At 40.8% G+C, this 27,911-nt stretch overlaps 1 protein-coding gene across 1 annotated transcript in view; it reads right to left on the bottom strand.

The window, feature by feature from the left end:
- TMEM135 (transmembrane protein 135) overlaps positions 1-27,911 on the bottom strand; it is a 220,380-nt gene that overhangs the window by 161,159 nt on the left and 31,310 nt on the right. The window contains exon 4 of the mRNA XM_055132698.1: positions 15,648-15,681. Within this exon, the coding sequence (XP_054988673.1) occupies positions 15,648-15,681 (34 nt within the window). The remainder of the gene's footprint in view (positions 1-15,647; positions 15,682-27,911) is intronic.

The following is a 27,911-nucleotide window of genomic DNA, read 5'->3' as shown; positions in this document are numbered from 1 at the left end:
CCAATCAGATATTGCTCCATAGTTGAAAATCTGTCTTACGAGCTGGGGAAGAAAGCAGCTGGGATGGAGAAGGGATCATTCAGTCAATGATGGTTGGAGGGATAGTTTGGGATGGGAGATACGTGCTGAAAGTAGATAAAGGGCGAAACGTGATAGCCTCTCAGTATCTGTATTGCAAATCGTGATGCCCCAAAGTTGAGACAGTATGGGAAAAATTGTCTGCCACAGAGGCAGGGGGAGGGATGGGAAGGGAGGTGGGGTGGAGGGAAATATTGGAGACATTGATGGTGGAAAATGTGCACTGGAGATGGGGTGGCTATTCAATCATTCTATGACTGAAACTCAAACATGAAAGCTTTGCAACTATATCTCACAGTGAGTCAATTAAAAAAAAAAGAGGTTACCAATTCTACTGATAGTAGATTTTGGTGCCAAATAGTTCCCATTATTTATTCCCTTGCTATGCTAAAATTTTTATATCTACCCATCATAAATTTTCATGTTTACTAAAAATAAACAAGTCATTTTATCTTCCACTTATAGATTCAGATTTTTTATATTAAGTACCAATAAAAGTTTTGAAAAACTTCAAGGGAATTATAAAACTATAGTTAATTTATAAATACATCTTAGCTTAGGCACAACCAAAAGAGTATTATTTCTAAACCTTGATAGTTATATTTTTAAATTGCTTTTATTTTCTATTTAACAGTTTAATTATAATTTTCTAATATTAATGTTTTTTATATTACTGGTCCATTACCCAAACACCGCCACCCTCCAGGTTGCTCTCCGGACACTTGGGCCGAACCTCAAGCAAGAGTGAAGCCCCGGAAAGCCAGGTAAGCAGAACTTTGCGACCTTAGTTCTAGGTTCAACGAGACCTGGAAACAAGATCCTCTCTGTCTGCCTCCTCCAATCCCCAGCATCTGAGGGAGGGGTCCAACCCAGACGCCCCACCCTACCGAAGAAAAATACCTCACTGGCCGAACCCCACTACATCCACTACCCAGACACCGCCACCCTCCAGGTTGCTCTCTGGACCGAGCGACACACCATAAAACTCTTAATACCTATTATTCCCATACCAGATTTGATAGGGTTCAAATTTAGTGTGAACCATGGTAACACCTCTACAGGAAATCAGAGGCCGCCCAAAAAGCCTCCGTCCCTCTCGGAGAGCTCAGCAAGCTACCAAGAGTATTGAGCCCACACGGCAGAGCCTAGTAAGCTACCCGTCTCGTATTCGATATGCCAACAACAGTAACAACAATTGGCCTCATTCACCTATCACCGAAAGAGCCCCCAATATGGCAGTATTAAGAAAGATGAGCAAAGAGAGGCTGAAAAAATCTTGGGGACAAACTAGACTGCCAAAATGAGGAAAGACTAAGATGATTGTCTGTACTTTCAACGCACGATCACTAGCATCAGAAGCATCCATCAAGGACCTGATGGTGCAAGCGCAGAAGATCAAGTACGACATCATTGGTCTGACCGAAACGAGGAGACATCAATCACATCACGCCATTTTCGACACTGGAGAAGAACTGTTCCTCGGAACATGCGACAACAGAGGCGTTGGTGGCGTTGCTGTCCTTGTCCACACAAACGTGGCCATGGGCATCGATTCATTTGAAGGCCTAACAACCCGAATTGGACGATTACGCTTGAATAGATGTGGCTCACTGCCTGCAGTTTCTATCTTCGTCGTCTACGCACCAACTTCCAACTACGATGAAGAAGAAATTGAGAGGTTCTACATGGAACTGGAGACGTTCTATAAAGAAGACCACACCTTATACAAGATCATTGTTGGTGATTTTAATGCCAAGATAGGTCCGAGAAGGTCGCCCAAAGAACTCCACATTGGGACACATGGCCTAGAATGGAAGCATCAGGGTGAGAGACTATCTGAATTCATCATGTCGACCAAGACCATCCATGGTAACTCACAGTTCCAGAAGGCCGAATCTAAACGATGGACATGGGAGTCTCCTGGTAGACAGTTCCACAATGAAACTGACCACATTATATCCAATCGAAGGTTTTGCCTGACCGATGTCACTGTTGTCCCAAAATTCCAAATGGGATCGGACCACCGTCTCCTTTGTGCAAAATTCTACTTCACAAAGTGGGGAGAAAAGTCTGCAAAATTTAAGTCTAAGAAGACAACTCCCAGAATGACCACCAACTGGGAGCTCTTTGGCACTATTGCAGCAACGTGGGAAGATGCCGTCCTTGACAACATCAACGAGGAATACGATCGAATGGTTCAGCACCTCCATGTCTGTGCGAAGAATGCTGAGAGTGAGAAAGCCACAAACAGACGCCTGTCTTCAGAAACTCTCGAGCTCATTCATCAACGTGGTTTGGCGTGAGCCTCAGGCAACCACAAGCTAACGTCCGAGCTCACAAAGCTGTGCAGAGATGTGATAAAGGAAGAACTCAAATAGAGAAGAGCAGCAGTGTTGGCCAGTGCAGCAGAAGCCGGGAAAAGTATTTGCAATGCTCGCCTGTCCTCCGGCAACTACAAGACCAAGATGACTGCCCTCCGACGTCCTGATGGATCTATCACATCCTCCAGAAAGGCAATGGAGAAAATTATTCTCAACTTCTACTCAGATCTCTTTGATAGCCATGTCCACCTGCCCACATACCAAATTCCGCAGGATGGATATGTCTTTCCCAACGTTCTCTCTTCTGAAATCTGACACTGGTAAAGTGTCTTTACCAGCCATTTCGCTGGTAAAGACTCAAACAGCACCTGGTCCTGACAAGGTCAGACCCGAACACCTGAAGAATCTGCCGCCAGTACTCACCAATACACTGGCCCGACTCCTCACACTCTACTTGTCTGAATGCAAGGTTCCGTCCCAGTGAAAAACCAGTAGGACCGTTCTGTTGTACAAGAAGGGAGACATCCACGACATCGGCAACTATCGTCCAATCTGCCTGTTGTCTGTCATCTACAAGTTGTTCTCTGTCGTCTAAAAGTTGTTCACTCGTGTCATCCTGAATAGAATAAGCAGAACACTAGATGAAGGACAACCATTCGAGCGAGCCAGGTTCCGAAGAGGATTCAGCATGATAGACCATATCCACACAGTGACCAAACTCATTGAAGTTTTGCGAGAGTTCAAGATGCCGCTCTGTCTAACATTCATCGACTTAAAGAAGGCCTTCAATTCTGTTGAGACTGAGGTGGTCATCGAAGCCTTGGTCAAACAGGGCGTTCAAACTCAGTATATCAAAATCCTCTGCAAGCTGTATTGTGGATTCACCACCAGCATCTCACCGTTCTACAAGGAAGTGATCATTGATGTAAAGAGAGGGGTTCGCCAGGGTGATACCATTTCACCGAAACTCTTCAGTGCCGCCCTTGAGAACATCATGTGACAACTGGAATGGGAAGGAATGGGAGTGAAGATAGATGGTCGAAATTACACCACTTCCGCTTAGCTGATGACATCGTTCTCATAATGCCAAACATTAGCCAAGCGGCACAAATGCTGGCCGACTTAGACCACGAGTGTGGAAAGGTCGGATTGCAGCTGAATCTCAACTAGACAATGTTCATGAAAAATGAACTGGTCCCTGAAGCTCCATTTGCTCACAATGGAATCAACATCTCCGAATGCAGCAGCTATGTGTACCTGGGTCGAGAAATCTACATGAGGAACGACTTGGTGCCAGAACTGCGCAGGAGGAAGAGAGCAGCATGGAATGCCTTCAAGAGCGTCGAAGAGGTGGTTAAGAGAACGAAGAACCTCCAACTCCGGGCACATCTTTTTGATTCCACCGTTCTTCCTGCACTAACATATGCCTCAGAGACCTGGACCCTGTATCGTTCCTGCAACTCTAAATGAGAGTCTGGGTGCATAAAGTATTCTCGGTGAGGTGGTCTTTTCATTGAGTTTAATTATCTCCCACCATTGTCTTTGGGCCAAGAGAGTTTTGTTTGATAAACTACTGTAAATCTTAAGGATGTTTACTGTATATGATTTTCTTCTCTGATCTTGCTGCTTTCAGTATTCTAGATTTTCATCATGCTGATTAGACTGGTACCCTTTGGGCCTCCTGGACGTTGGTGTACGAGCTCTCCAGCTCCGGAAATTTCTTAGCAATGTCTTTAGACCATTGCTTCTTCATCAGGGTTGCCTTTCTGGCCACCTCTGGCACTCCAATGATTATGTTTCCTCATGTTCATCCCAAAGTTCTCTTATCAGCTCTTCACTTATTCTGAGGCTTTTTTTCCATCTTCTGCTGTTGTCTGGAGGTTTTCTGCACCTTGTCTTGGAGCTCACAGATTCTGTGCTCAGCAGCTGTTACTCTGCTGGGTTCAGTGAGTTTTTCATTTCATCTACCACGGTTTTCAGGTCTGTCATTTCTGCTTGTAGTTTTTTCAGTTTTGCTCTCATCTTGCGTTTTGCTGTCAATCCCACTGAGCTTGTTCCTCTGAGCTTATTAAACATCCTGAGCATTTTCATTCTGAATTTCTTTGCAGAAATTTTATAGGTGGATATTACTGATTGAGTCCTCAGGATTACAATTCACCTGCTACCCGTGGTGGGGTTCTATACTGCTCTGCCATGGTTCCTTCTGTAGTCTGGGGTGACTCTTTTCCACTTCCCTCTCTGCATCCTCCCCTCTGTCATGAAGATCTCTGGAGAAACTCGATTGAGGTGGGGAGATTATCTTATGGCCACATTAGCCTTGCAGTTCTGGGGGACCATGATGCTGCTTTCCAACCCTTGGGCAGAGCCAGTTTCTGAGTCAGCAGCTGTCCAGTGTTTGGGGAGCCACTCCCAGCCTCAGGGCACCATAGTGCTCTCATCTACCTTCTGGTGAAGCCAGTGTCTGTAGCCAGGCTCCCGGTGCTTAGGGGGCCTCTCCAGGTGGTTGGCAGGCCTCTGTGGGGCCCAGGGTGCACAAACTTGGGGACCTGATTATTATATTTTTATCTAGTCCTTAAAATCAAATACTGTAAACCCACCAATTTTATTTATTTTCAAGTTACATTGGCTCTGCCAGTTCCTCTGCGTTCTTCACATGTTTTAGAAACAATTTGTCAATTTCTAAAGGAAAAAAGAAAAGAACACATACCAAGTAGAATAGTAATTAAGGTTGAGAAATTCATAATCTGAGAATTGATCTTAATAGAAAATCCTTCAAGCTATGAGCACAGTATAATCTCCATGTCTTCATGCCTCAGAAATATGCTGTATTCTTCAGTACACAGATCTTGCAGTTTTTCATTATTTCACATTTTCTGATGTCAATGCTATTACTGTGATAAAGCATATGAAAATTTTAGCATTTTAACCTTCTGTTTTGGGCCATACCCAGCAGCTGTTTAGCTATTATTCCTCTGTGCTCAGGGGACCATACTAGGTGCAGCGGATCAAACGTGGGCTGGCCAAGTGCGAGGCATATGCCTAGACACTGTATTGCCTCTCTGGCCCCTGACTTTTTCTTTTTGGGCCATGCACAGTCATGCTTGGGGGTTACTCTGGATTCTGTACCCAGCAGAGTTCAGGGAACCATATGTGATGTGGGAAATCAAACTCAGGTCAGCCAAGTGCCCTACCAATTGTACTATCACTCCGGCCCTCTAGCCCCGAACTTGTAACCATTTTTAAGTGTATATTTCTGTAACATTAAGTCTATTCCCAGTGTTGTTCAACTACCATCACCAGTCATTCCCATCATCCCCGCTTAACCTGATATTTATTGAACACTACTGTATTAGGACTGGTTTTGTGGATTCAATTTTCACTTATGGGTTCCATTATACAAAGATAAAATTTGGCTTTATTTATTCGGCTGGTGCGATAGCACAGCGGTTGGGCTTTCACCTTTCATGCGGCCGACCCGTGTTTGATTCCTCCACCCCTCTCGGAGAGCCCGGCAAGCTACAAAGAGTATGGAGCCCGCATGGCAGAGCCTGGCAAACTACTGGTGAGTACAGAATATGCCAAAAACAGTAACAATAAGTCTCTCAATGAGAGACATTACTGGTGCCCGAACAAATCGATGAGCAACGGGATGACAGTGCTTTATTCCAGTATCAAAAATGTTTGTTTTTTTTTTATAAATTCTATAGAATTTCCTATGAGAGTGCTGACATCTACAAATAGTTTTACTTCTTCCTTACAACTAAAATCCTTTTTGTTTTCATGACTAATTACACCCTGGCTAGACATCCAGTGTAATGTGAAGTAAAAGCAGCAAGAAGCAACACCATGCTTTTTTTCTTGCACTCAATAGGAAATTATTCCATTCTTCACCACTAAATATAATGTTAACTATGAATTTTACAGAGGCAGCCACGGTCAATTTAGCAAGTCTCTTTTACATAAAGTTGAGGTTTCTCAACCTCAATACTACTAACATTTTGGAACAGATAATATTAAAAGCAGAACTATATAGAATAGAATGTTAAATAGCATGCCTGTTGTCCCTTGCCCAGGTCCCAATAGCACTCCCCAGTTGTAAGAATCAGAAATACCTCTAAAATGCCAATGTCCCATGAAGCAGAAAATCACGCCGACTGAAAACTACTGATCCGATTTTATGACACTGGTCATCAGAAAAGGATGCTAAATTTTAACAAGAGTTTACTCAATTGGGATCATGTTCTCTTTATGAAACTTTTTATTGAGGCATTGCCGCTTATAATATCAATCAAATGTTGTTTTACAGCTGCAGAAAATCTACACCACAGTTTCAGGATTTTACCTCCATTATCCTACAGTCTTTTTCTCTTCTCCTTCCCCCTGCCCCTCCTTCCACAGCCCCCTCAATCACAAATTCTACAGACCTTGTCTCAGGATTTGTTTGCATCAGCATTCCTAATCCCCTTCTGTTTCTTTTCAGTCCACAAAGAAGTCTGTATGAACAAAATCATCTTTCACTTTCTTCTGCCTCACTTCACTCAGCACAACCCACTATCTCCATCCAAACAGTAACAAATTAGATAATTTCATCTATTCTTATAAATAGTATTGCAATGTTATAATACCATAGTTTTTTTATCCAGTCATCTGTTCATGGTGACTTGTTCACTTCCACATTGTGGCTACTGTGAATAGTACTGCAATGAACACAGGAATGTAAAATGTCTTCTCAGAACATTTTTTGGTAGATGCCAAGGAGTGGAACTGTTGAATCACGTGAAAGTTCAATTATTAGTTTTTTGAGAAGTCTTCACATTGGTTTCCATGGAGGTTAGAAATATATCCAGCATTCTCAACAAAAATGAATTACAGTTCTTTTTTCCCCAACTCCCTAACAGTACTGATTGTTTCTTTCTACTCTTTTTGAAGTGTGCCAGTTTCACCCATGTGAGATGATACCCAAGTTCTGTTTTAATTTGCATTTCCCTGATGATAAGTGATGAAGAACAAGCTTTCATATGCCTTGTGGCCACCTTTTTTGAGGTGGTCAAAGAAGGTATGTCTTCTTTTAGAAAGTATCTATTCAGCTCTTCTCCGCATTTATTGATGGGGCTGCTTGTTTTTTTTTGTTTGTTTTGTCTTTATTTTTTATAAAGTTCTGAAAGTGCTTTTTATATCTTGAATAAAGCTTTTTGTGAGATGTGTGACAAGCAAATATTTTTCTCCCAGTCTGAAGGGCACCTTCTTATTGTAGTCATCGTTACCCTTTTATTGCTATGAAACGACCTGCTTTTTATGTCTGGCAGTATTTTTGGCTTCCAAATCTGTTTTGTCTAATGCTAAAATAATCACTCCAGCTTTATTCTGATCACAGTGACCATAATATGCCTCTTTTCTAATATTTTAGTTTTAACCTATTTATTTTGGTTTATATTCACTATAAGTATTCAATGTCTTATGTATTTTATATATTTGTGCTATATACTTATAGTTTTATGTAAATACATATTATATGTATATATTCTGTGGTAAAAATACATATATATGTATATATTCCAGGATACAGAGCTGGGCAGAAGTCACTAATTCAATACTAAGGAAGGCACTTTTCACAAGGGAACACTGGGATGGAAACTATATAAGACGATAACCAAGAAAATTCAGGGGAACAGATTTCCAAACAAAAAGAAGTAATAAGGCTTTAAAATAATAAGAAGCGTAAGTATTCAGCAGAATCAGTGTGAAAAACAATTGAGTACATGAACTCAGAAAGACACAACATGAGCTTTGTAAGCCACAATGGGCATGCATTTACATTTTACTTGGGGGTACACTGGGAAAGGAGCTTTTACTGAACTCTAAGCCTAAGATCCACAGGCTACACTTTTATTTCCAATCACTGACTACTATGTCAAACAAAGACTACATACAGGAAGAAGGTTAGCAAAACAGAATCCAGCTGGGTTTTTAAGAAACCTCAAGTGAGACAGAGTGAGCCACTCTTTACAGGCATATTAAAAATAAAATGAGGGGCTGGAGCAATAGCACAGCAGGTAGGGCATTTGTCTTGCACGCAGCCGACCCGGGTTCGATTCCCAGAATCCAATATGGTCCCCCGAGCACTGCCAGGAGTAATTCCTGAGTGCAGAGCCGGGGTAACCCCTGAGCATCACCGGGTGTGACCCAAAAAGAAAAAAAAAAAAGTAAAATGACAGACTCTGATGGTCTGACTATGAGTATGTAGAGGGAGAGTGGGGGGATGCTGAATCCCCCGAGAGAGTACAGGAGTTAATGCACATGCCTCCCAAGTGGCAAATCCTGGGCTCCATCCCAAGCATCCCGAGTCTATTATCCCTGGCACCTCAGGCACTCGGAGCACTACATCCTTAGACCAACTCAATCTGCTTGATGCTGGTAGTCATGGGGAAGGACCCTAAGGTCTCCCAAGCTAGACAAACCCCCACCAAAAACCCTGCAAAGTTCACCATGAGCAACTGGTCAGCTGACGGCATCTGCTACACAAGAAAACCTTAGGATGGCCTTCTGAGAAAGGTAACATACTATTCTTTTAACGTAACACTTGGTTAATTTTTTTCAAGTTTGTCCAATTTCTCCAACTAATTTACAATCAGGTTTCTTTTCACTTGCATCCTCCTATACCTTGCACAACACTGACATAAAATAAATACCTGCTGAATCTAATTAAGTTGGAATGACCTTTCAGAAACATATGCAAACCTTATATTAGAAAAATCAGATGCAGATGTTTTCATCAAAGACTGCTTGTTTAAAATTAAAAACATGCTAGAAATAAGACTACTGAATGTAAGTTTACAATCTCAAAAATACACGTATTATTGAATGTTGGGTAACAAAAAGGAAATTACAGAGAAGTTTTCAATAGGCCTTATAAGAATTTCTCAGTGTCATAAATTATAACTAAACAAACTATAAGTGAAATATCCCTTGCAGCATATGATAAATTTTGAAAGACAGAAATACTCCCTGTCACAAGTAACACAATAAAGGGAATCGTGCATTTCATCTTTCCTTTCTTAAAACCGTGCTGAGATGTTGAGTCCTAGCAGCTGCCATCCTTATGGGGAATTACTTCTAGCACATTAGCCTCAAGAAAGCATCTCTATCATTTATATTCATGTCGTGGGAAAAAGCCAAAAAGAATATTTAAAATTTTTTATACATTTATATAATAACTGCTTTTAAACAATTATTTATAAATCCTAAAAAATCTAAAAGTAATACTATGGTTTAAGCTATAAACTTTCTTCTCAAAACATGCTATCATGTAACAGGCAAATAATAGTATTTTCGATTGAATAGCAATTCCCTTAAGTTTGTAGGGTTTTTTTCTGAGGCTGGTTAACGATTAAAGTTATAAACAACTTGTCTAGTAACTGAGACACACCAGGGCTTATTTACATATATTAAACAATAACATTAAAATATAGTAATTTATATATATCAAGTAATAATTAATCTAGAGCAACCCAAGGAAAAATATTTTGTAATAAGAAACATATGACCAGAGTGTCTAGACTTTCCCCTCCCCTCTGTGCCTGCCCTTGCTGCTGCGGCTGCAGTGAGCGAGGCCACACTCCTGCGTGGCTGTGCTGACACGTGGCTGAGGCTGCAGCTCCCATACCTGCAACCACAAGCGCTTGCACTCTTTCTTCGTTCTTGTGCACTCTCCCCTCCCACTGCGGCTGGCAATGGCTCCTTCGACAGGAGAGGGGACATGGGGCGAGGACAGTCATGCATGACTGAGCCAGGCGGCAGCACCCAGCAGTGCCTGTCACGTGCTCAGGAGTACTGGCTGCGGCGTGCACGCAGACGTGTCAGAGGTCCTACTCTTGGCACACTGACAGCTGTTGCTCCTTCCCACATGCCTGGGCCTGGGCTGCACTCTGGGCTGTGACACACAGGGACACCTAGGTGCAGCGCTCCACCCTATCACCACAGACCAGCTGGCACCCAGGACACTGCGCCCCAGCTTGCAGGGAGTCTTCACGCAGGTGCCGGAGGAGCACGCTCACTGCAGTGTCGGGGGCTCCAAACCACAGAGCTTTAGGGATGCGTGAAGGCCACACTGGAAATCCAACACGTGGCAGCAGACAAGCAAAGCAGGCACACCTGCCACCAGGCCATGTCTGAGACAGGGATTCTATCCCCAGCACTCAGCACTGCCAGGAGTGATCCCTAAGCAGAGCCAGCAGGAAACCCTGAGCAACAATGGGAGTGCCCCCCAAATATATGTTATATATTTACTTGCGCTAATACTGACAAAACCATAACTATCTAAAGTTCCATTTACAATTAGGTAGTATAAACACTTATGTTTTGAGACAAATATTTTAAAATACAGGCACACTCCAATTCTGCAGTCATCCACATCCCAACTTGGAATATGTGACTCCTTTAATTTTTTCTTGTATTTTTTAAATAAAAGTACTCTACTTTTTAAAAAAATCAGACTAAATTAAAATCAGACAAGAGTTTCTGACTTCCACTGCTTTAAAGACCCTTTGTCCAATGCAATATATAAAGATCCCAGAAAATAAAATATAGAACCCTAGGTTCTATATTTTATTTATTTTCATAATCCTCATTTTACTTACAATGTCTGATATAGCAAAAACACAAAGTTTCCCATCCTTGTCATTCCTAATTGTTGTTTGGGACCCCAAATGGCACCCTTGGAAATGAAAGAACTGTGTCATGTGGTTCTTCTCGAAGACAGATGTCTCTTGCACCAAGTTCTCCCCTCTCATCAAAGTTCAAGTCTCACTCACACAACCAATCACCTCTGATTAGCTGAAAGCAAATTCCCTTCCCAAAAGCTCCGGTGAAAGTGGTTTAGTGATGAAGCATTTGCCTTTCAGGCAAGTTGGCCCAAGCCCCTTCACAATTTTCAAAAATTTTCTTTTAAAGAAATATTTTCTGATCAATCCATGTAGGGGTAACAAGCAATATAAAAATTATTGTGGGCCAGGATTGGAGCAAGAGCACAGCGAGGAAGGCGTTTGCCATGCATGTAGTCAACCTGGATTCGATTCCTCCATCCCTCTCGGAGAGCCTGGCAAGCTATCGAGAGTATCCCACCCGCACGGCAGAGCCTGGCAAACCACCCGTGGCATATTCGATATGCCAAAAGCAGTAACAACAAGTCTCACAATGGTGACGCTGCTGGTGCCCGCTCAAGCAAATCGATGAACAACAGGAGGGCAGTGACAGTGATTGTGGGCCTGCTTATGGGGGCGGGCTTGAGGTGTGGTTCGGAAAATGGAGACAATGGTGGAGAGAAGATGGTAGAAGGAGGGGTTGGTGCTGAAATACTGAATGCCTATAATAAATCATCATGAACAACTTTGTAGGTACAGTGTTTTTAAATAAAGTGGGGGGAAAAAAAGTTATGTCCCCTATATACCTCTTCAACAGTTTTCCATTTAGGGGCTGTAGATATAGTACTAAGGGTCAGGTCACATGCAAGGTATGTGAGTGGACCCAGGTCTGACTCATAGATGGCTTCGGAGCACTATCAGGTGAGCCTGCCCCCTCCCCCCAGCACCGCAGGGAGCTGGGCCTCAGCAACACTACAAGGACACGCACACTGACACGCAGGCCCGGCGCCACACTGCCAGGTCAGTGAAGCCAAACTATGAAATACCACTCAGTAATGAAAAGAAATCAACTAACAGTAAGTGCAACTACTTGCATGGATCTCCAGAGAACTGTGATTAAGGCTCCACCCCAGAGCACTCCTAGAAGCAATCCCCAAGCACCCCACTAGTAACCGTCTCTGAGCATCCTCAGGTGTGTTTCTCCCCAAAAGAGAAGTCATCATGAAGAGTGAGTTTTCAAGGGGTGCAGACAGTAACTCAATGACTTAGAACACCCGCTTTAGAAATAAGAGGCCACAAGTTCCATACCCCAAAGACCACCACAGGCACCAACAATGATCCTGGCAGCTGCTGTCATGATCCCTGACACCCATGAGTCACTTCCAGCAACCCCACAATCGGATGCATGAGCACCACAACTAGAGGCATGCTATCCCATGGCCACAACTGGAAAAGATGTGGAACAGTGCCTCCAGAAACCACAGCCCAGAGAACACATGCAGGAGTGCCAGAGTCAGACCCGACAAGCACCGAGTCCGAATGTGCAAACACTACAAGCAGATCTGAAAGAGCCATGTCAGGCAAATGGATATCCCAAGTCATTCCTACAACGGTGAAATAAAGGAAAGGAGGAACCAAACCAAAAATAAAAATTAGTTTCCAGTGAATAGAGTCAGAAGCACATTAAAACAGGTAATGAGATACGTTAGCTTCAAGACTAAGCTGAAAAGAAAACAAAATTCAACAGAATATATAGTAAGAAGCAACATGTAAAAAAGAAAAAAGGAAGAAAGAAAGGAAAGAAAGGAGGGAAGAAAGGAAGAAGGCAGGGAGGGAAGGATAAAGGAAGGGGAAAGTATTGTAGCACTGTCATCTTGCTGTTCATTGATTTGCTCCAGCGGGCACCAGTAATGTCTCCATTGTGAGACTTGTTACTGTTTTTGGCATATTGAATACGCCATGAGTAGCTTGCCAGGCTCTGCCATGCGGGCAGGATACTCTCAGTAGCTTGCCGGGCTCTCCGAGAGGGATGGAGGAATCGAACCCGGGTCGGCCCCGTGCAAGGCAAACGCTCTACCCACTGTGCTATTACTCCAGGAAGGGAAAAAGTAAAATAAATTCAGAAATATATTTTTTTTTGCTTTTTGGGTCACACCCGGCGATGAACAGGGGTCACTCCTGGCTCTGCACTCAGGAATCACCCCTGGCGGTGCTCAGGGGACCATATGGGATGCTGGGATTCGAACCCGGGTCGGCCGCGTGCAAGGCAAACGCCCTACCCGCTGTGCTATCGCTCCAGCCCCTAAATTCAGAAATTAAAGGCAAGAGTTTAATTGCAGAACTAGCCATTAATCATCATATGAGGAACAAACTGAGTCCAGATCAAGCTAAATAAAAATAAGTCTATCACAAACACAATATACCAAAAACAATTCTTCAAAAAAAAATCTTAAAAACAGTGGAGAAAAAAAAAAGAAAAATTACATAAAAAGTAAAAACAGACTTTTTTGTTCTTATCCAACAAAAATAAAGGATTAGTATCTTCAAAGTGCTATTCTGACATAAAATAATTGTAAAAGTATTCTACTGAATATAGGATTCCGTATCATTTAAACAATTATTCCTGGGAGAAAGAATTCTAGGAGCTGTGGAAAGAGAAAGCGGGGGGTTTCTGAAAACTGTGTTGGTTGTAGTGTCAGAGATCAACCCCAGGGTCTCACAAATACCAGGCCTAAACACTACCACTGAGGTACATCTCTAGCGCCTAATTTCTTATTATAATTTGCATAACATGGTTGCAATGTGTGTAAGTTCATTGTACTAAGTTATTAGCCACCACAGCCATCAGAATGACCCTCTACTACTGCCCTCTGTCACCTCCCTAAATGATTAGTAACACATTTTATCAAAGGCCTCCCACGCACAGGCCCTACCTAGGCCCTCATTATACAATGATAAATATAGCAAAAGACTTCTAACCCACTAGGTAAAGAGATGAGTTAACTCCAAAACTAATCTGAAGATATTTTCTCAAGAAAGAGAAAACAAATTCAGTCTCTACTTTTGTAGAAACTAAGGTTACTATCTCACTGTAATTAAACAAGTTTCTGTTTGATCAGATGCTCAGAGAGGTTTGTGTTCATGAAAAGTTATGACAACTTCTCTTTGACCCAACCAACAACATAATCACATGGAATTATTTGATGCTACTATTGCTATTCCAGCAGTACCCTGCAATACATCTTTCAGTCCTTTTCAACTTTATTTCTACTGTGACTTTCATTAGTGACCAAACTAAGAAAAAGGGCTCTCTTGCTTATCAGCACATAGCACAGTAACTAATACAAGGTACAAAAAACAATACTAAATGTTAAAAATGAATTGTTAAATATAATTCTAAACTATATTCCCTAGAGAATTTTAACAACTATCCTTAAGTTACTATAATTTCTTAGTTGAAGATTACAATGGTGCCCCATCCTTTATATTAAATAACTTTTAGAAGTTTTAGTATACGATCTTAAAATATGAACTTGGCAATGAATATTATAAAACCTTGATAATATCAGCTACCACAGAAAATCAAAGTCAAAATTAATTTCATTTCCATAATCTTAGAAAGATGGGGGTCTAATTTTATCCCAAATGGAGGGGAGAAAGCACAAGGGTTAAGGCACTGTGCTACACACATAGCTGACCAAGGTTCGATTCCTGACACTGTATTAAGGTGCGCCAGGCACTGCAAGGGATCCCTGAGCAGAGTCAAGAGTAAGCTCTGAGCACACTAGGTGTAGCCCCAAAACATAAATATATTCAGTACTGAGAGCCTGAACTAATGCTGTCCTAATGTCCAAGAATCTACAACATAAAAGCTCATTCCCAGATCAGTGTTCCCTGTAAGAAGTAGCAATAGAAAAAGAGTATGAATTAAATTTAAAACATACAGAAATAGAGACTAAAGCAATAGTACAATAGGTAGGGTTGCCTGGCACACAGTCAACCTAGATTCGTCCCAGTACCCCACACGGACCCCGAGTTATGCCAGGAGCCAGCTCTGAGCCCCGCTGGGTGTATCCCCCCAAAAGATAAAAAAGTATAGATAACAGACACATACTGTATCATAAACAAGTCTCAAGAAAAGAGAATCATAAAGAACAGAAGACAATGTATCATTTCTCTCCTGAAGTAAATAAAGTCAATTATATATGACAAGATTATAACATCTCTCAACTTTCTTTTAAACACTTAAGATTACCCCATTAAACAGAGGGAGAAAATTATTTCAAGTTTTGGTAGTTTTCATGATTTGGTTTTGGTCTGATTAGGGTGTTCAGTGCTGGAGTTTTTTTTTTTTTTTTTTTTTTTAACATATGGTGCCAGGATGAAGAAGACTGAATGCCAAGACAGAACTTAGGGCCATGCTCAAGCTAGAAGTGTATTCAACCATTAAGTTAACACATCTCCCCCTTGCCCCCACCAGCCCTTACAGAAACTTGATAATAATCTATTAAAAAGTCTGGGCCCAGAGACTGAGCTCAATAGTAGAATACTTGCCTTGCATGTGCAAGGCCCTGCAGTCAAACCTTGAAAGAAAAAGAAAATTACTTACCAAATTGGCCATATAAATTGTGAGCAGTCCTCTCCTGCAAATAATTGTAAAAACATACAGTAAGATGAAGTACTAATTTGACTCAATAATGTGATTTTAAAAAATCTGTCAAAATAACTGAGAAGGAAAAGATAATTTGTTTTTAAGCATACTAAATTAAAAATATATTCTATAATAAAAAGTTTGGTGGTCATTAATTAAAATTATTAATAATCTGGTCTTATGGGAGTGGGGCCCTTTGGGGCCATACCTGGCAAATGCTTGAGGTCACTGGGTGGTGGTGAGCAAGGGGCCGTGTGGTGCTGGGGGTAAACCCGCATGACTCCCACATGGTTAGTTCTTTCAGCTCGCTCCAGCCTCTCTCAGTATCTGTTAACTATGCTTAGAGACTAACATTCTAAATATAATGATTATATATCTGATCCTAAGACAATGCTGTATGTTGATTATAACTCTACAAAAAATACTATCCCAGGGCTGCAGTGATAGTCCAAAGTGGGTCACTTGCTGCAACCGGCCCACCCTGGCTCAGATCCTAGCACTGCGAGGGGTCACTCCTAAGTACAGAGGCGGAGGAGCCCCCGAGCACTGCTGGGGAGACCTCAAAATCAAGCAAAAGAAATACTACTCTTGCTGTAGCTTATTTATTAACGGGAGAAATAGCACAACTTGCACATCTTTACAAAAGAAAATTCTAAATTTAGTACAGAATCCTAAGTTATCTTGCCAAAATAGGCCTGAGCATTCTAACTAAACACAAATATATTCCTCCATAATTAGATAAACTTTGTGGAGACAGGTTTGGACCACATCGGCCATACTGAGGGCTTACTTCTAGCTCTGTGCTCAGGTATCACTGCTGGTGATGTTCAGATGATGATATGCAATGCTGGGGATTGAATAGGATCAGCCATACCCTTCACTTCTTTTTTAAGTGAACAAAATTTTGTGTACTTAGTATTATTATTCCTATAGAAAAACTAAATTTTGACATCTTAGTAGACTAAAAAGCATCCTCACGTGCTACTGAAATTTTAATCAAGTATTATCTTCTATGTCAACCCTGTTCTGAAAAAATAGTAATAATGCTTTTATCTAGAACCTAGATTCTTTGATTATTTTATTTTTATTCCGGGCACAGTGGTTTCCAGTTACTAGCAGGGTACCAGGCATGATTTACTCCAGCACCAACCACACCCTACGCCCAGGTCTGCTTGGCTACAGTCCTGTCCCAATGCCCCTGACCCACCCTCTCACCTCCCTGTGGAATTTTCTACTGACGCTCAATTCTCAGTCTCTATTCCCTTCAGGCATTCACTATTCCCCATGCTGCTTCTCCATATCCCACATAGGAAAGAAATCATTCTGTGTCTCTCCTTTTGACAAACTACTCAGCACGGTACTCTCCAGCTCCATCCACGGAGCAACAAATATCATGATCTCACCTTTTTTTTTTGAACAAGAGTAGTATTTCATATGTACACAGTTTCTTTATCCAGTCATCATAAGAACTTGGGTTGTTTCAGGATGATGCCGCTGTGAATAGTGCTCTAATGAACACAGAAGTGCATATATCTGTTCTAAATAAAGTTATCAGACAGCTGGGGTGAGTGATGTTCAGAAGTGGAACTGCTGGGTATTATGGAAGCTCAATTCTTAGTTTTTAAAGAAATATCCATATTGTTTTCTCAGAAGGCTGGTCCAGTGGACATTCCCACCAGCAGTGAGTGAGGGCCCTTCTTTCTCCACATCTATGCCAACACTAGTTGTTTTTGTTCTTTGTGCCAGTCTCACTAGGTTAGATGGTAGTTTATTCTGGCTTTGTTTTGAATTTCCCTGGTAAGTCACGCAGAGCATTTTTCATAAACGCTTTAGCCATCTGTATATCGTCTTTGAGCAGGTTTCTGTTCATCTCTGGCCCCTTTTTTTAAATGAAGTTGACTGTTTTCTGGTTTTCTGTGGGATTTTTGTAGTGTGCTACTATACTAACATAATGTATTTCTGGGATATCAACCCTTTATCTGATAAACGGTGGACAAATACTCTCTCCCGTCTGTAGGGTATCTATTTTGGCCATCATTTTCATTGTAGTGAAGAAGCATCTTAGTTTGATATAGTCCCATTTGTTTATCTTTGTTTCAGTTTTCTTGGCCAAAATTTCAAATCACCGAGTATGCCTCTGGCTTCAACATCATGAAGTGTTCTACCTACATTTTCCTAAGTGTAGTTTATGGATTCAGATTCTTATCGTCTATATCCTTAAGCTTCTGAAGAATACTATATATAATTCATTACTAAGTACAAAAGCACAGTGGAAACAGTGTAACTTCTAAAATAAAAAGTATTTTTGTGCTCAACAGATGGGGGAAAAAAGTGAAAGTTCTAAATATTGTAATGGTTTAAGTAATCCTAAATATTACTAAGTCATGCAATTTAATCATTTCAAAAATAATTTCAAGATTTTCATCTTTCAAGAGATTTTGAGTACAAAAATGCTTTCCTAGGTGTAAGAATGGATAAGATAAACTTACAGCCTAAAGCAAAGTTTTATTATATATAGTAGATTATGGAGCAAACTTTTTAGAGGACTACAAAGTGTGAAAATAATGACAATAAAACTTGAAGAAGCAAAAAAAAAATGTAGCTCATTTTTGTCGTACATACATATGTTTCCTAACTACTAAAATGTTTCTCAGCAACCTAACCCATAGTATGTGTAGAAAATGTGCTTTTTTTCTATTTTAATCTTTATGCATGTGCATCTGAGTGTCCAACAGTCTTAACTTATCTAAACTAATATGAAATATCAAAGAAAATTCCAAGCAGTTCTAGAAAACCAAATCCATCAAAACACCAATTTCTCTCTGAACCATAAACAAAGCACTTCCTAGCAAAAAGAGAGAGAAGAGTAGTTCTTAACAGCCCACCTACAGATGAGCTAGATGTCACCAATGTTCCCCCACTGCGTTACTATGATCACAGTTCTTTGTGACATAAATTTTTTAAGCAGCCCTGGAAACAACTTCAAAGCTTTCAGAGACCCCCACAGTGAGGCCATTAAGATTTAGGAAGCTGTCCTCTGGGTAGGTGTAGGAGGTAGCAGGAAAGCAGAGGAGAGGGAGACACTATTTAAAAAAAATAGATGGATGGATGGACAGACACTGCAATGGTAACGGACAATGCACATATAGGTTGAAGAAGAAAAAGGCAGTAAGAAAGTTAAAGAAATGACTTTATGAATGCAGACAGATCTTTAAACAGAGCCATTATATTTGTATATTATGTATGTGTGTATATGTGTCTGCATATTTGTAAACATTTTATTTGTCTTTTTATAATCTATTTTTCATTAAATCACTGAGAACTACGGAATTACGAAGTTAGTCATTAAATTTCAGGTACATTCATCATTAAATGCTCTTGATTAAAAACTGATTATCAAGCTAGTGAAAATAAAAAATAAATTTTTTTGGGGGGGGGTCACACCCGGCGATGCACAGGGGTTACTCCTGGCTCTTCACTCAGGAATTATCCCTGGCGGTGCTCAGGGGACCATATGGGATGCTGGGATTAGAACCCGGGTCAGCCGCGTGCAAGGCAAACGCCCTACCCGCTGTGCTAAGAAATAAATTTTTAAAAACTGATTATACATGAGTACAAAATGGCTAACCTCAGAATAAAGACTTGACTATCAAAATTTTAGAAATATAAGGTCTCACGCTATTTGCTAATAAGCTATTAATCTTCAATTTCATTACTTGAATTCTATTACTAATATTTATCTTCAAGAAGATCTACACATTTTAATTTACAAGAGATTTTGTTTTTCATTTTGGTTTGGTTTGAGGGCCACATCTAGCAGTGCTCAGGGACCCTCCTACTGTGCCCCATGTGGGTTCCAGGGACCAGGAGGCACAGGCATCCTACTGTGCCCCAGGTGGGTTCCCCGGGACCAGGAGGCGCAGGCCTCCTATTGTGCCCCAGGTGGGTTCCCCGGACCAGGAGGCGCAGGCTTCCTACTGAGTTCCCCGGGACTCAGGACCAGGAGGTGCAGCCTCCCTCCTGGAAGCTTGCACCCACCACACTGAGCCGACTCTCCAGCTCCTGAACTGACAAGTGACTTTTTTAATGCTGCTATTTCCCACCACCCAATCTTGGACCTCCTCTTCATTATCAGCCTTATACTTTACTTATCTCCTATCATTCCAATGATGACATACAAGAAGCAACTTGAAATTTCATTTCTGTAACATCAAAGCTCTTTGCCATTTTGCCCCTTCCCTTTCCCCCTGAGAACGTAGGAGTCTCTGGGGTTAGGAAAAGCTAGAACAGACCGGGTGTGCAAGGCTTGCAGTCAGGAGGCTGTGCTCTCTCCGCACAGCGGTCTGCTGTGTCCTGTAGGCTGTGAGGGGACAAAGAGGAACCGACGTGTGCTCTGGCCCTGGCAAGGCCCCAGGTGCCGGAGGAGTGCTGGCTGGGGCAGAGGCTCCTCGCTCTCCATGACCACGCTGGAAAACAAACTGCCTAGAGGCTTTCTGCCACTTTCTGTACATGGGAATTAAGTTCATTGTGTGTTCCTTGGACTACAAGTGATACAAGTGATACAAGTGTGTTCCTCAGCTGGGCTATTCTCCCTTATGAACATGTATCAGTTTCCAGGAAAACTATTAAGTATGTATAAGCTGATATATATATCTTCTTTATCCCTGCTGGGAGAAAAAACCCACACCCCTCCCCTTCCCCGCCCCCCCATCTTGGAAGCTGTTCACTGTTTCCCAGCAGGGCATCCCCTCCAACCAGAGTTGTGTCACTGTCAACAGAGCTCCCTTTCCTTTCTGTCATTACTGTGCCTTTACTGGGACAATGACAAGCATGCTTCTCCTGAATCTAGAGTCACATTTCAACTGGCCTATTCAATATCTCCATAACATATTAATTTTATGAGTTACAGCCATCACTGTATATTCACATTCCTTTAAGTAAAAGTAGACACTAGCATGCTTTATTTTGGGCATCAAATCTAATAATTTTTAAAACATACATAATTACAACCTTTGTGAATTACTTATAATCCACCTATTAAAGTCTCTTGACATTTAATAAAATATCAATGAACTTTTGTGGTAAGTACTGTGGGAAAGGCTGAGAAACCACTCAATGGGTTGGAGTGCGTGCTCAGAAGATGCAGGGCCCTGTGTCCAATCCCCAGGCATGGAGACTCCAACAGCAACCAGACACGACCCGGGCATCCCCTACCACCTCAGCACAGACAAACATACATACACACACAGGATTTTTTTTTAAGCGAAGGAGAAGGAGACTACTAAGAACACAATTCAAGATAAATACACACACACACACACACACACACACACACACACACACACACACAAGACTTGAAGGGCTAGAGTGACAGTACAGCAGGGAGAGCACTTGCCTTGTACAGGCTGACCTGGGCTCATCCCTGGCATCCCATATGGTTCCCCAACCCTGCCAGAAGAAATTCGTGAGTACAGAGCTAGGACCTACCCCTGAGCACCACATAGGGGTGGTCCCACATCCCCGCCAAAAAAAAAAAAATTACAAAAAAAGATACCCTATCAGAAAATTGTACAGTGATAAAACGAAAAGACTACACTTCATCGTTTTTAAATCTGTATATTTTCAGTAAATCATTAACTTAAAATGAAAAATGAAAAACTAAAATTCTACTTTAAATTAGATCCCAAATAAGGATTTGTAGCTGAAATATACATATGACTCTTAACAAAAGAATTAATGAGCTATTTCCAAGTATCGTTAAATGCATCACCAAAAAGTGAAACTCAATCAACACATATCACAAAGAGTTGAGCTACATAAAGTTCACATTGAAAATCAATCTCACCTGAATCCATAAGTACATGGAGGAAAATGTAGGCACAGCCCTCCATGATATTGAAGCTAAAAGCATCTTTAAGGATGAAACACCACTGACCTAGCAAGCGGAAACAAACATAAACAAATGGGACTACATTAAACTAAAAAGCTTCTGCACCTCAAAAGAAACAGTAACCAAAATAAAGAGAGAAGGGCTGGAGCAATAGCACAGCCAGTTTCGCCTTGCACACAGCCAACCCGGGTTCTATTCCCAGCATCCCGTATGGTCCCCTAAACACCACCAGGAGTAATTCCTAACTGCATGAGCCAGGAGTAACCCCTGTGCATTGCCAGGTGTGACCCAAAAAGAGAAAAAATACAGAGAGAGCCCACAGAATGAGAAAGAATATTTACCCGATACCCATCTGATAAGGGATTAATATCCAGGATATACAAGACACTAGTAGAACTGTACAAGAAAAAGCCTCCAACCCCATCAAAAAATGGAGAGAAGAAATGGACAGAAGCTTCCTCAAAAAAGAAATACAAATGGCCAAAAGGCACATAAAAAATGCTCTACATCACTAATCATCAGGGAGATGCAAATCAAAACAACAATGAGATTTCAAAAAATTTCCTTTTTGGAAAACAATATGGACAATCTTTCAAAAACGAGATATTGAGCTTCCATATGGCCGCACAATACAACTTCTGGGAATATATCCCGAGTGTGCAAAAAAGCACAGTAGAAATGACATCTGCACCTGTATATTCATTGCAGCACTGTTCACAATAGCCAGAATATGGAAACAACCCAAGTGCCTGAGAACAGATGACCAGTTAAAGAAATCTTTGTACATCTAAACAATGGAATACTATGCGCTGTCAGAAAAGATGAAGTCATGAAATTTGCTTTTAAGTTGATGGTCATGGAGAGTATCATGCTAAGTGAAATGAGTCAGAAAGAGGACACATATTCAATGACTGCACTCATTTGTGGAATATAAAACAACATAATATGAGACTGACACCCAAGGACAGAAGACACGAGGGCCAGGAATACTGCTCCATAGTTGGAAGCCTGTCTCATGAGCTGGGAGAGAAGGCAGCTGGAATAGACAAGGGATCACTAAGTCAATGATGGTTGGAGGAATCATTCAGGATGACAGATGAGTGCTGAAAGTCGATAAAAGACCAAATATGATATCCTCTCAGTATCTATATTGCAAACCATAATGCCAAAAAGTAGAGAGAGCATGGGGTAAATTGTCTGTCATAGAGGCAGGGGGGAGGGTTGGGATGGGGGGCGGGGACTGGGTACATTGGCAGTGGAAAATGTGCATTGGCTGACGGATGAGTGTTCGATCATTCTATGACTGAAACTCAAATATGAAAGTTTTGGAACTATATATCATGGTGATTCAATTAAAAAAAATCAATCATTCTTCAGAAGCCAAGAAATAATACTTATGAAGAAGGCAGACAAAAATATGTTTTTAAAACTACACAGGATTACAACTGGTCATAATGTATAATAGTTATAGATTTTTTTTTTTCTGTGACTACTGTGTCTCCAAGTGAAACACTAGTTCTATAGCTCACTTTGGAGCAATCAAACTGGGGGTGTGGTGCAGTAATACTGTATTTCAGAAATATTAACGGTATGTAAATCATACTTCCTAATTTTTTTAAAGCCTCCCAGTCTGTAGACATATGTAGATGCAACATAAAAAATCAAGAAGAAAAGCAGAAAGCAGAAAGTTTACCTCAAAAGGAAAAAAAGAACTGCTACAACAATCTTTCCAATAGTAGTACTAGTACGGCAACTGTAAAGCAGTACTATAATAATATATACATATATTATGTATATAATGCATATAATAATGTATATTATATATAAAATATAAATATAATATATAATAATGTGTATAATAATATACAATAGTATATTATAAATTAGGATGCCTTAATCACTGTATCGCTGTCATCTCATTGCTCATGGATTTGCTCGAGCGGGCACCAGTAACGTCTCCGTTGTAAGACATGTTACTGTTTTTGTTTTGGTTTGGTTTGTTGTTTTGTTTTTTATTAGTGAATCACTGTGAGGTACAGTTACAAACTTATGAACTTTCATGTTTGTATTTGGTTTACATCCCTTCACCAGTGCCCATTCTCTTCCACCAATGTTCCCAGTATCCCTCCCACCACCCCCGCCCCAACCCTCACCATACCACCGTGGATGTTGTAGTTTGCAATAGAGGTATTGAGTGGCCATCATGTTCGGTCTATAGTCTATTTTTGGTACTCGGCTTTCAACCCGAGTGGGTCCTCCCAACATTCTCTACTAGGTGTTCCCTTCTCTATCTCAGCTGCCTTTCCCCCAGCATGTGATGCCAGTTTCCAAGCTGTGGGGCAGACCTCTTGGTTCTTATCTCTACTACTCTTGGGTGTAAGTGTCCCATTCTGTTACTTTATATTCCACATATGAGTGCGATCATTCTGAGTCTCTTTCTTTCTGACTCATTTCACTCAGCATGATACTTTCCATGTTGATTCACTTTTATGCAAATTTCATGACTTCATCTTTTCTAACAGCTGCAGACTATTCCATCGTGTAGATGTACCAAAGTTTCTTTAACCAGTCATCTGTGATTGGGCACTCCGGTTTTTTCCACATTTTGGCTATTGTAAACAGTGCTGCACTGAACATACAAATGCAGATGTCATTTTGACTATACCTTTTTATCTCTCCGGGATATATTCCCAGGAGTGGTATTCCTGGGTCAAATGTGAGCTGAATTTCTAATTTTTTGAGAATTGTCCATATTGTTTTCCAAAAGAGCTAAACCAGTCAGCATTCCCACCAGCAGTGAAGAAGAGTCCCTTTCTCCACACATCCATGCCAACACCGGTTGCTTTTGTTTTTTGGGATGTGGGCCAGTCTCTATGGTGTGAGATGATATCTCATTGCTGTTTTGATCTGCATCTCTCTGGTAATTAGTGATGTAGAGCATTTTCTCATGTGCCTCTCAGCCATTCAGATTTCTTCTTTGGGAAAGCTTCTGTTCATTTCATCACCCGTTTTTTGATCGGGTTGGCAATTTTCTTCTTGTGAAGTTCAACCAGTGCCTTATATATCCTTGATATCAACCCCTTATCAGATGGGTATTGGGTAAATATCCTTTCCCACTCTGTAGACTGTTTTTGTATTTTGGTCAATGTATTTTTTTGAGGTGCAGAAGCTTCTTAGTTTGAGATAGTCCCATTTATTTATTTCTGTTTTCACTTGCTTGGCCAGTGGCATGTCATCTTTGAAGATACCATTGGCTTCAATGTCATGGAGGGTTTTGCCGACCTTGTCTTCAATGTATCTTAGAGATTCTGGTCTGATGTTGAGGTCTTTAATCCATTTTGATCCTACTTTTGTACATGGTGATAGGTGGAGATCTGAGCCCATTTTTTTGCATGTAGCTGTCCAGTTTTGCCAGCACCATTTGTTAAACATGCTTTCCTTTCTCCACTTCACATTTCTTGCTTCCTTATCAAAGATCAGATGATCATATATTTGGGGTGGTGTGTCAGAATATTCAACCTTGTTCCATTGGTCTGCGGCTCTGCCTTTGTTCCAGTACCATACTGTTTTAATGACTACCGCTTCATAGTAAAGTTTGAAGTTGGGGAGTCTGATTTTTCCCAAGAATTTTCTTTTTCCCAAGAACTGCTTTAGCTATTCATGGGGGCTTATTGTTCCATATGAATTTTAGGAGTGCTTGTTCCATTTCTTTGAAGAAGGTCAAGGGTATCCTTATAAAGATCAGATTGAATTTATACAATGCTTTGGGGAGAATTCCCATTTTGACAATATCAATTCTTCCAATCCATGAGCAGGGGATATCTTTCCATTTCCTCGTGTCCTCTTTTATTTCCTGAAGTAGCATTTTGTAGTTTTCTTTATATAAATCCTTTACCTCCTTAGTTAAGCTGATTCCGAGGTACTTCATCTCTTGAGGCACAATTGTTAATAGTATAGCTTTTATCATGTCGCTTTCTTCTCTCTAATTATTTGCATATAGGAAAGTCATGGACTTTTGGGTATTGATTTTATAGCCTGCAACTTTACTATACAAGTCTATTGTTTCTAGGAGTTTCTTGGTAAAGGTTTTAGGGTTCTCTAAGTAGAGTATCATATCATCTATGAATAGTGAGAGCTTTATTTCTTCCTTTCCTACCTGAATGCCCTTAATATCTTTTTCTTGCCTAATCGCTACTGCAAGTATTTCCAGTTTATATTGAACAGAAGTGGAGAGAGTGGGCATGCTTGTCTCATCCCTGTTCTTAGAGGGAAGGCTCTTAGTTTTTCCCCATTGAGGATGATGCTTGCCGTAAGCTTGTGATAAATGGCTTTGACTATATTGAGGAAAGTCCCTTCTATACCCATTTTGAAGAGAGTTTTCATCATAAACGGGTGCTGGATCTTGTCAAATGCTTTCTTTGCATCTACTGATATGATCATATGATTTTTATCTTTTCTTTTGTTGATATGATGGATTATGTTGATTGATTTCTGGATCTTAAACCATCCTTGCATCCCCAGGATGAATCCCACTTGGTCGTGGTGTATGATCTTTTTGATGAGTTGTTGAATTCTATTTGCTAATATTTTGTTGTGAATCTTCGCATCTGTGTTCATCAGGGATATTGGCCAGTAGTTTTCTTTTTTTGTGGTGTCTTTGTTTGCTTTTGATATTAGGGAGATATGAGCCTCATAGAAACTGGGAGAGTTTCTGTTTCTTCAATTTTCTGGAAAAACTTCAGAAGAACTGGCAATAGGTCCTCTTTAAATGTTTCGAAGAATTCGCTAGTGAATCTGTCTGGACCTGGGCTTTTGTTTTGGGGAAGACTTTCGATTACAGTTTCAATTTCCTTGACATTAATAGAACTATTCAGGTATTCCAGGTCTTCTTGTTTCAGCCTTGGGAGATTATAGGAATCCAGGAATTTATCCATTTCTTTAAGGTTCTCTTGGTTCGTGGAATACAGATTTTCAAAGTATTCTCTGATGATCTTTTGAATTTCTTTAGTTTCTGTTGTGATATCCCCCTTTTCATTTCTGATTCAGTTTATAAGGATTCTCTCTCTTTCTTTGTGAGTCTTGCTAGTGGTTTTTCAATCTTGTTTATTTTCTCGAAGAACCAGCTCTTGGTTTCATTGATCTTTCGGATTATCTTTTGGGTTTCCATGTCACTGATTTCTGCTCTACGTTTTATTATCTCTTTCCTTCTGCCTGGTTTGGGCTCCTGTTTTTGGTCCTTTTCTAAAGTCTTAAGCTGTGAAGTCAAGTTATTTATGAGGGCCCTTTCTTCCTTCCTGAGAAATGCTTGCAGAGCTATAAATTTTCCCCTTAGTAGGACTTTAGCTGCGTCCCACAGGTTCTTGTAACTCGTGTCTTCACTCTCATTTGTTTCAAGGTACCTTTTGATTTCTTCCTTAATTTCCTTCCTGACCCACTCATTGTTCAACATTGAGCTGTTTAATTTCCAGGTGTTTGATTTGGTTTTCTGCGTCTGTACATGATTAACTTCTATCTTTAGTGCATCGTGGTCTGAAAAGATAGCTGATACAATGTCTATCTTCCTGATTCTGTTGAGGTATGTTGTGTGGCCCAACATATGGTCTATTCTGGAAAATGTTCCATGTGCACTGGAAAAGAATGTGTATTCCCTTTTGGGGGGATATAAAGCCCTGTATAGATCTATTAGCCTTCTCTCTTCTATTTCTTCCTTCAGAGCCAGTATTTCCTTGGTGAGTTTTAATCTTCTTGACCTATCCAGAGGTGATAGGGTGGTGTTGGAGTCTCCAACTACTATTGTGTTACTCGCGATGTCCTTCTTATGGTCTGTTAGCAGTTGCTGTAGGTACTTAGCTGGTCCCTCATTGGGTGTGTACACGTTTAGGACTGTGATTTCTTCTACTGTACATATCCCTTGATTAATAAAAAATGGCCTTCCCTATTCCTTCTGATCTTTTTCAACCTGAAATCTATGTTGTCCGATACTAGTAAGGCCACCCCAGCTCTTTTGAGGGAGTTTTTTGCTTGCAGGATTGTTTTCCATCCTTTGACTTTGAGTCTGTGTTTCTTCTGGCTATTCAGATGTGTTTCTTGCAGGCAGCAGAATGTTGGGTTGAGTCTCTGAATCCATTTTGCCACTCTGTGTCTCTTAATTGGTGAATTTAGGCCATTGACATTGAGAGAGACTATTGTTATGGAATTTTGCACCATCTTTCTGTAAAGGTTAGTTGTGCTTGTAGGGGGTTTTCTTATCTTACAGTAGCTCCTTTAAGATTTGTTACTGTTTTTGGCATAGCGAATACACCACGGGTAGCTTACCAGGCTCTGCCATGCAG

This window comes from Sorex araneus, chromosome 1 (genome assembly GCF_027595985.1).
Source record: "Sorex araneus isolate mSorAra2 chromosome 1, mSorAra2.pri, whole genome shotgun sequence".
Lineage (NCBI taxonomy): Eukaryota > Metazoa > Chordata > Mammalia > Eulipotyphla > Soricidae > Sorex > Sorex araneus.
The sequence above is the reverse complement of the archived record's forward strand: the minus strand, read 5'-3'. Positions and strand labels throughout refer to the sequence as shown.